The sequence below is a fragment of the Panicum virgatum genome, chromosome 5N (genome assembly GCF_016808335.1).
Source record: "Panicum virgatum strain AP13 chromosome 5N, P.virgatum_v5, whole genome shotgun sequence".
Lineage (NCBI taxonomy): Eukaryota > Viridiplantae > Streptophyta > Magnoliopsida > Poales > Poaceae > Panicum > Panicum virgatum.
In genome coordinates, this window is record NC_053149.1 from 64,805,878 (window position 1) to 64,816,190 (window position 10,313).

The 10,313-nt window shown below is 40.5% G+C and overlaps 1 protein-coding gene across 1 annotated transcript; it reads right to left on the reverse strand.

Annotated features, from left to right (window-relative positions):
- Positions 1-481: 481 nt before the first annotated feature.
- On the reverse strand, positions 482-4,392 carry LOC120673542 (uricase-2-like). The gene is made up of 8 exons (XM_039954420.1): positions 4,054-4,392; positions 3,851-3,943; positions 3,680-3,755; positions 2,549-2,658; positions 1,891-1,982; positions 1,404-1,577; positions 1,212-1,302; positions 482-846 (listed from the first exon to the last, which is right to left on the reverse strand). The coding sequence occupies exons 1-8, from the start codon at positions 4,252-4,254 to the stop codon at positions 763-765; spliced, it is 921 nt and encodes a 306-aa protein (XP_039810354.1). The 5' UTR covers positions 4,255-4,392; the 3' UTR covers positions 482-762.
- Positions 4,393-10,313: the final 5,921 nt, after the last annotated feature.

Consider the following 10,313-nt stretch of genomic DNA (forward strand, 5'->3'; position numbering starts at 1 on the left):
CCAAGTGTGAGTCCAGCGCTGTAGCATGTGGGGAAGCCGCAACGCCGCTCGGCAGCAGCGGCCGGCGGCATGTTCCGCGTCTTTGTGCGCACGTGCTCTCGACCACAGCCCAACACCACCCCCACCAAAGCGACAACGATCAGGTAGTCGGTCTGAATTATTACTTGTCTTCCTCTCCGAGACCGTGAAAGAAGTGGCTTGACAAAAACAAAAGGGAAACCCAATGCTCCAGAGCCCAATGTACTCACGGCCCATGTACTAGTATGTTTCAAACCTCTGATCAAGTTTATGGGGAACAAAATACACCATCTACAACATGAAACCATTTTTTATTAAATTCATGATGTAAAAATATATTGTTCGTACATTTAGTTAGTACTGCAGATATAAATGTATTTTTCTATAAACTTTTATAAAGTACAAAATATTTAGAACAAAGCTAAAACGAAGTACATTTTGAAATGGAGGCAGTACCAGTATGTAATGATCCTTAAAAGAAGAAAAATTGACCAAGCTTTTGAAGATGTTTAACAAGTTTCATATAAGGAAGAGGAAGCGATGTACAGATTTACAACCTTGGGACTTCACGAGCTGGACGTCTACAGCTGAAAACATGCAACACAAGATTGTTCACTTATTTACCCCTTTGCAGAGGGGTTATTTATGGCAGTTTTTTTCCCCTTTCTACAACTTTATTGTACATTTTCGCCAGGGAGTGCTGGGGACTCGAAACAGGAGTTTCACACCAGCATGATCACCAGATTACAGCTTTGACATGGGACGGCTCAAAGTTGCTTCAATAGTTCCGTGTGGTTCATCCGTCGGCAAGTACACATCGTCAGCAAACTGTCAAAAACAGATGCATGTTTCAGTTTAAGCAAATAAGATATGAAACTGAAGAACGCCCAACAGTTAGCTTGGTGAAATATGTGGTCATTCATAAACTGAAATAGTTTGGTAATGGTGGCACAAGCATTAATTTGACTGGCAGGAGTCCAAAAAGGGTTGTATTGGACTACAGCAGCTTAAGCAATAATCAGTGCAGCCGTTTCCATTTGTTTTCCCTCTTAGCCCCCCCCCCCCCCCCCCCCCCCCCGAGCAGAAGAATTTATGTGAACTGCAACTGAGACGGCACGTTCTATTCTGGAGCGTAATTCAATAGGCAGAGAGGATGCAATAAACAATGATGCCTTATACAGTAGATGTCTTACCTTCACCAATGGATTTTCTTTGCTCCCCAAGTTGACAGGCAGAAAGTGAAGATTAGGCATTCTAAGCTGAATTGATGATATGTCCGGGAACCTTTAAAATGCGCATGAATATTCAGTTCCACTCATCAAAAGAAAACCGTGTACATATTTTAAGGGCTGAAAACAGGAGATAACCAAATGAGAATTACATACCTCGTAAGAACTTCTTTGGCCATGAGGTATAGTGTATTCTGTACAGATGGACTATACACACCAACATCAGGGGGACCAAAGAATGTCTCTGAAAGAACTTTCTTTACATCCTGGTATCTTTGTGTAAAGCAGAAAGGCTTTGACAGGAGCTGCGAAACATGTTCAAAAGGATACCTGGATACAAAATATAAAAGCTGAACAGTGAACACCATGATAAATAACTGTATAAGCCCTGCCTCATTCTTGATATTTTGCAAAGGAGAAAGTTATAAATTGTAGCATAAGATCCTATCAGCTTGGATTCCCAAAAGTAGGTAATGGCTACAATCCTAACAACAATAATTGATTGACCAAGGCATGGTGATAGCATTGTTTATCAACTGTACTATAGAGCCAACAATTTATAAATTTAAAGATGGTCCAAGAACTGACTATTTTATTTTTGTTTTTGAACATTCACAATTATTAGTGAAGGAAAGAGAGCCACCTCCACCAAGCAGTTACTTCTGTTGCTACTATCCTTTCTCTTGTATCAGGCAGAAGTCTATAGCGATCCGTCACAAACCCTTCAAAACCAGACTGTGAAAAAATAATAAAATTAAGCATATACCACTTGCAATAAATTTCTGCTGAACTGGAGAAAAGCTCTAGTTCATCTCAGGTTTTTATCTGGTGAAACTTCAGTTATTGAAGTGCCAGCACGTGAGAAATGTAATAAATCCCTGAAATCATCACATAGCTTACAACCTCCATCGTCTGAAGGACTTTTCACAACTCAACCAACAAGAGCCAAAAGGAAAAGGAGAAAATGAAGAAACAATTATCAGGTAATAGTAGTTCCTCTAGGCAGCAACATCCTGCCTAAGATTATTCTCCCCTAGGCCCACCTAATGCCAGTTAGGTGCTTGGTGCTTGTCTCCGCTTGACTAGCACCTAGCACCTGTGGGAACTTGTCTGTTATCGATCTATATCACAAGTTCAAAACACAATTCAGAACTTATTCAGACTAGAATGCACTACCACACTGGTTTATACAGAAGTAGTCGAGCATTCAAGCTCAACCAGAAAAGAAGAGTTGGGAGATAAATATGGTGTAGCATTTATATGTGAATGACGGCCCTAGATCACCAGTATCACAAAAATACCTGAGTTGTCTTTAGCAGCGAGTACCCTTGGATTCCAGAATTTATAAGCAGGCTTCCAGATTTTTTCACAATGACTTCTGTGCTGTGCTTCTCGACGCCAACTTTGAACCCTATAAACAGTTAACGTAGAACTATCAGGTAACTCTAAGATTCATGCACAAGTGTTCTCTCAAACCTTATATGAAATTTGACACTTGAAAGTTAAATGTGTAACACATGTTCACTACTCACTAGGACAAACACTAGGACAAAAAAATGTCATTCAGCTATATAGTCAAATAAATTGATTCTTGGAGTAGATGAAACAGAACTGTCTGCATCACGCTTTATCCCCTTGTACAGAATCTAATGGATACAACTTGGGAAGAATCCAGGGATAGGTGGGATCCAGGATTCCTGGTATGGACAACAGGCTAATAGTAATAGGTTAGTTTTACCTAATTCGCAACACATCTGGGAACTGAAAATTACTTCAAAATCAAAACGTTCTTATAGTTAGTATTAACAAGAAGCATTTAACAAAGAAAACTGTTTAAAAGAATTGGAGATGGAACAAAACTGCAATTTATGTCTGCGAATAGGCGCCCATTGTGCATTAGTGGTTCTTTCAGATCTCTGCTACATGAATCTAGAGCGCCATATAATGTGTGCCAGTGTGTTAATTCTGCTCCTTGGAGAATCCAACATATTTGAGGAACTTAGACAGGGCGTCACAATCAGAAAAACTACAAAGTTTGATGTAAGAACGATGATTGCCTACTGACCGGTGTTCCCACTGTTACAATTCATCTCACTCGCACAGTTGGGACCAAGTACTATACTAGGCTGGTCCCCGGAACAGGAGTTATTGCAGAAAGAAGTGGTCCGTGACTCAGTCAGAGATGCCAAATGGCACCTGAAGATTTCAACAAGAGACGCGAGGATGGGAGCCAACAAAGATTCATATCAGCCTGTTTTTGTCAGGATAGTGTTCTACAGCAATTTCTTGGAATTCAATTTCTAGGCAAAGCTGCAAGTTGGGCAGGTCCCAGTACCCTAATATCGTAGAAACACCACATTCATTATCCAAACGTTCACGGCTCTTCCTCATCCCGAATCACGACAGCAAGGATAACCGATAATCTTGCTCACCGTGCGAATGAGGCTTTCCGTCGACAACCACACGCTCCCATGGGCGCTCCACGATGGTCACCGTAGCCTCCGAGACCTGCCCGAACACGGCAGCACGAAAAGTCCCATAAAAATCCCATCTTGGCCTCTTCAGTAGCAAATCCAGATACAAAAAGTCCCAAGTTTCTTTACCTGAGGGTACAAGGAGGTGAAATGCCTCCCAAGAATCACCGCGAATTCCTCCATGGACACCACTTCCGTGCACTCCTTCGCCTTGACATACACCTGGCCGAACGGAGCTGCACCGAATCATCAGCCGAGAGGCCGCCAGAGCCGCTTCGGCGGCGGCGCAGGAGAAAAATGGAAGTAAATAGCGACGGAGACGGAGGACGCACGGTGTTCTTGATGGAATCGGTGGCGACGATGGCGGAGTTGTCGCTGGAGGTGTAGGAGGGGAGGCAGTCGGAGACGACGCTGACGGCGACGCTCCACTCGACGATGACGTGGCCCCCCGCCGCGGCGGGGCGGCGCCAGACGCGGGAGACGCGGACGCGGGATTTGCCGTGCCGGCCCTGGAGCTCGAAGTTCCCGGCCATGGCCGCCGCGGGGATCTGATCTGCGGATGCCGCGGAGGGGTGTGCGAGTGCGGTGCGATGCGATCGCTGGTGGACTGGACGACTGGTGGTGTTCTGTACTTGCGCGCTGTGCCGGAGGGGTGGAAGCGGTGCCCGTGCGGTGCGGGGGCCGGGTGGTGCCTTTTTGTAGGCGTGTGCGGGACCCGGCCGCAGCGGTGGGAAGTGACGTGTTCGTTTGCTGGAGTCGCGTGTAACCCAATCCGTGGGAATCTGAACAGGGTTTAAGTTACTGACCGGTCCAGCCAAATCGGCGGGGTCCGGTACTGGTATATCGAATCGGTTTGGCTGGAAACCGGTCCAAATCGGTCGAAGTCAAATTTAAATCTAAAATTTTCTGTGCGAACGGTTCGTATCGGTATACCGGTCGGTTTGACCAGTTTACCGGCCGGTTTGACTGGTAACTGGTCAAATTCAATTTTTTTTCTTTTTAGGTTTAAATTCAAATGCCCGTAAAGTATACTAAATGAATGTTTGTATAACATGTTTTACCCTAAATGAACCCTCTAATCCTATTTTATACTATTTTTACATTGTATTTGTATACTTTTGTATGCATGCTTTTTTTGTTTAACTTCAAATCCCCGCAAATTATACTAAATGAACGAATTTTTGAGAAAATTTGACACTATTAGATTCGTCGCACCTTGAAGTATTTTTAGGAATTTTTTATTTTTTTTTAATTTAAATTTGAATTTTGAATTTGGACCAGTTTGTTATCGGACACTGTAGCATACTGTAGCACTTTTCGTTTGTTTGTAGTAATTGTTGTCCTACCATGACCTAACTAGGCTCAAAAAAATTCGTCTCGTCGTGTACATCAAAACTATACAATTAGTTTTTTTATTTATCTATATTTAATGCTCCATGCATGTGTCATTTGCTATATTTAATGTTTCGATGTGATGGAAAGTTTGGAATTGGGGGAGAGTTTTTTGGGAACTAAACACAGCCAGGGTTTGGCCACGGCCTTTGCAGGGTTCGATCAAATTTTAACCATTTGAGAATCAGCGTGGTTTTAATTTTACAATTATTTGTTTCGTTAGATGACAAAACAGAAATGCTCTGTGTTTTAAATTCACAGTGTTTCTTCTTACATGTTTCACATACAGTTTCACTTTTCAAGTGGAGAAATAGCGTTGCACATCAATGGTCTCCACTCTCCAACATTTTACGAGGAGACGTGCTATAGCGCCCCGTTGCCTTTGTCCCTTTGCAGCGTGTACACACGATAACGACCCCAACGCCGAGCTAGTAAGGGTGTGTTTAGTTCGCAAAAACTTTTACATTTTAGTACTGTAGCATTTTTGTTGTTATTTAGTAATTAATATTCAATCATAGACTAATTAGGCTTAAAAGATTCGTCTCGTCATTTATCCTTTGAACTATGTAATTAATTTTTTTTTATTGTATTTAATATTTCATATATGTTTCCGAAGATTCAATGTAACGGGTACTTAGAAAAAATTTTAGAAACTAAACAGGACTAATATTTCGTGCAGCATGCTCCCTCCTATCCAGCAGAAAACCCACTGCTCGCACACAGTTTTCCCATCCTGTGCCCCCAGTTTTTCAGAATCAGCAGAACTGCAGAAGCCCACTGTTTGTGGCAATGTGTTTGCTTGTGTGTCCGAATGATGACTGCTGCGAACTGCGAAGTTCGAATGGATAATAAAAATGCAGGCAGGTTAAGGGTCCGTTTAGTTAGGCTTTGTTTAGTTGCGCCTATAAATTTTTTGAAATAGAATCTTTGTACATTTAAAATATTAAATATAGACTAATTATAAAACTAATTACAAAACTCATCTGTAAACTACGAGACGAATCTAATGAGTCTAATTAATTCATCATTAGAGTATGTGTACTGTAGCAATTTAGTGCCTAATCATAGCCTGATTAGGCTCATTATATTCGTCTCGTAATTTATAAGCAAACTATGCAATTTATTTTTTATTTCATCTAGATTTAATACTCAATGCATGTAAGATTCTCTTTCGATGTGATAGATTTGGAATTTTGAATTTTGCATCTAAACAAAGGCTTAGTGAATTTTTTTGGTCCAAATGTCACATCGAATGTTTGACCAGATGTCAGAAGTGATTTTCGGACACTAATTAAAAAACTAATTTTCAGAACTTGCTTGGAAACTGCGAGATGATTCTATTGAGGCTTTTGACCACATCATTAGCACATGTAGGTTACTGTAACACTTATGACTAATCATGTCCTAATTAGACTCAAAGATTCGTCTCGTCGTGTACATTTAAACTGTGCAATTAGTTTTATTTTTTAACTACATTTAATGCTACATGCGTCTGAAGGGGAGGTAAAAATTTTTGCGTGAAAATTTTTTGCGTGAAAATTTTTGGTAACTAAACACGCTCTAAACTACCCATGATTATGAATAGCACTAGAGGCCAAACACATGCTGAATCATCATCGGATGACCATCGACCCATTCTGAGCGCTATAAATTCCAAAGTCCAAACTATTGCCGCTTGCATTGAAAACCGAGCTATAGAAAAACAACCAAATTTTTGGAGGATGCTGAGTTGCTGACGATGACATGTGTTTTTTGTTCACCATTCTTGTCGATATTGATCGTTACTCAGTAAATTCTATTGGCTTCTTAAGATCTTGCGAGTTGTCTCTTTGGTTGTACAGTTACCTACGGGCTACGGCGACTACAGATGCATGATTGTACGATAGCTTTAACCATTGGTCCAAGAGATGTCATCTCAGCTAGGGGCCAGGCACTTGTTTAATTGCATTCAAAATTCTAAAATTTTACAAAATTCTCCATTACATCGAATCTTTGAACCCATACACGAAGTATTAAATATAGCTAAATAAAATAATTAATTACTCTGTAATTTGCGAGATGAATCTTTTAAACCTAGTTAACCCAGGATCGGATAATAATTACTAAATGGGTTTTGCTATGGTACACCGAAATAACTGTGGACCGTTGATTTAATGTTATATTTCCCTTTAAGAGGTAATAGCTTTATTATCTATTTTATATATTTATAATTAGAAAATATAAAATTAGATCTATCTTGCATGCATGTTTAGTTGAAATCTATATATTTCTGTTTTTTTCCACGTCGTCACATATACCCATAAGCAGATTATTTCAAATTAGAAAATATAAAATTAGATCTATCTTGCATGCATGTTTAGTTGAAATCTATAGATTTCTGTTTTTTTTCACGTGATGTGCCGTCACATATACCCATAAGCAGATTGCATGTAACGTTTGCATTTTTTTTTCTAAATATGACATGGTTGTGTTGTAACATTATTTTTCGTAACGAGACATAGGTGGTGTGTAATATTTATTTCGTAATGCGACATGAATGAGTTTTAACATCTAGATCTCACAATGTGTAACGTGACAATTTATTAGCTGTGACAATGTGTAGAATAGAAAAAAATTAATAAGCTCCTTAACTAGGCTGGCATGTGTGCGTTTTGGCAAACAACGAATATTATATGGAAGCCAACCTAAGAGCATCTCCAGCAGTTTGGCAAATCGAGTTGCCATCTTTGATTTTTGGCAAAAAATTTAAAAATACTTCTTCAACAGTTTGTCAAAAGACTTGGCAATTTTTGGCAACATGGGAAAAACTAGCCTCCGGCGCGCAAATATACGCGCGCGGTGCGTGGTTGGCATCGTGGTTTCTAGTCAGGTGGGAGGGTGAAAAAAGAAATAAATAACAGAGAAGGGTTTCTGATTTAAGTTTTCAAAAGGTGGAAGTGCATAAATATAATTTTGTTTCTCTCTCAGAGTTCCTGATGTAAGTTAGATCTGAGTTTGGCAAGTGAATTATGCCAAACTGTTGGAGATAAGCTCTTTTTTTACTTGGTATATCTTTTTATAAATTGGCAAAACACAAGATATGCCAAATAAAATATGGCAAACTGCTGGAGATGCTCTAACATACTTACCGAGATCCCCCTCAAATGCATTTATGCATGCAGTTTGTTTTACAAACGCCGCGATTTTAGGAAGGCTAACGCCGTAACAGCTTTTTCTTTATTTTGTAATTGAATTTTTCTCTATAAAATTAACGGTCTAGATTTAATTTACATCCTACCTCCTGAGAGGTAAGAGGGTGTACCGTGTCAAAATTCTAAAAGTTTTTGCAAGGGCCAGGTTTGTGCATCGGAAGCACAATGGCTGCTGCTGTTTGCGCTCCGAGAACAACATTGCTTGCCTTTCGACACGCACGAGCATGAGAGATGGCAAGAAAAGGTTTTGGCCGGTTCTCACATGAAGACGCTGGGAAAGCGGCTGCGGGGAATACGCCAGCGGCTACTGAACACAAGAAGCAGCAGGTATGCTTTCTGTGTGTGTATATATGACCAGTGGACCTTGCGTGGCTTTATTTCTTTGGCCTACTACAAGGTCGATTTCTTTATCGTAGCAAAACCAGAGGCTCTGCCCAAACCATTAGCAGGTTGAGCCAAAAGATATAGTGTTGGCTTTCCATGATGAGCTCAGGTTGCCTTTCTTCACAGAAATTGTTGTTCTCTTAAGCTGGGGTATTTGAATGACCCGCAATGACTTTATTTTCAGAAATGTGCAACCAACTAAGCAATATGTTTTATTTATATTAGTAGAGTACCCGTGGGACTCACACGTATTTTTAAATAAGAAATTTTGTCTACCGATCATCCCTGTCGTCCTCCCCCTTACCCCCCCCCCCCCATTCCCTCTCTCGTGAAACTCTCTATTTCCGTTTCGAAATGGGGGTAGACCTCAATTCGGCAAAAAAAAATCATAATACGTAATAACTTATATTTAGAGCAAAACATGCATCAACTTGCATCGTCCAGTTCCAACTTTTCTACAGTGTTGTGAGCCATTAAGTTCGGTTAGTACACGGGTAGAATAAAACACCAGTTATTGCATAGCGTATATGCAAATGATTTAGACCAGAAATTGTGTACAATATACTAATTCTTATAAGAAACTGCAACATATGGTAATCTTATTTGAAACCGGAAATATGATCATTCTTGTGTAATTCAAAGTATATAAAGAAGACGAAAACTCCTACATTTATTTATCTTTTGATTTAACGGCACACGGGCATAAAAAAAACATTGCGAGCCATAATTTTAGCTTTGGCTAGCTGACTGTCACAGGACGGTCCAAATAATACCGATCAAGTGCACTATTAACCATTTAACTTAATCCTCCGCTACTGCATTTCACCAGTACACTCAGACTGCCTGCTTTAACCAGGATCGATTACACAGGAACTCTCGCCAAAAGACGAGCACAGATGATTACCGGCAACAAAAACGTTTAAAGCCATTTACAAACCGAGTTTAACAGAAGCACCAACTTCAACTACAACAAGTGTTTACAAGTCAGTTTTACAATTCAAATCTCAGAGTTCAAAAGCAGCGGAAAGCAGTTTAGAGTTAAGAACAAGCTTTAAAACAATACGATAGATAACGTCGACGACAGAAGACGAACTTCACATCTTGCCCACTGATGTGAGGCTCACCTGCCTTCACTTCACGGAGAAGACGGGACCCACTCGACCGTCCAACCTGGAGGAAGAGGCTGACCACTCCAGGACACACTAATTTCCTCGAAGACTTCCGGAATACAACCTGCTCAAAAGATATGGCAACAACAAGCCTGAGTATTCTAATACTCAGCAAGACTTACCCGACCATGGGTATACTTAGCCCATTAACTAGACATGAAAGGCTTTTTGGCTCTGGAGTTATTTTGCTGAAAAGCAGCTAGCACTGAATCCTTACTTTCAATATTTTAGCGCCAATTGAGTTGACCCCTGTAACTTAGGTTTGCCTAGTACTCTAGAGCATACATGGTTGATCACATTATCTTTTCAGCTTACCACAACCAACATTCTCAGTTCAGACTCATTCCACTTCTTTACTACGATGTGACAGAGAGATCAAGGTTCTCATATCCGCGAGTCACGGCGAATCGATTCGATTTAACCTTGCAAGGTGGACCTAACCAACACGGCACGTAT

Excerpts from the sequence above, each read along its gene's own strand:
- LOC120673542 (XM_039954420.1), bottom strand. The coding sequence starts at position 4,254 with ATGGCCGGGAACTTCGAGCTCCAGGGCCGGCACGGCAAATCCCGCGTC. Across the intron at positions 3,756-3,850 it reads TCACCTCCTTGTACCCTCAG|GTCTCGGAGGCTACGGTGAC; the intron begins GTAAAGAAACTT and ends GTGTTCGGGCAG. Across the intron at positions 1,983-2,548 it reads CGCTGCTAAAGACAACTCAG|TCTGGTTTTGAAGGGTTTGT; the intron begins GTATTTTTGTGA and ends ATTTTTTCACAG.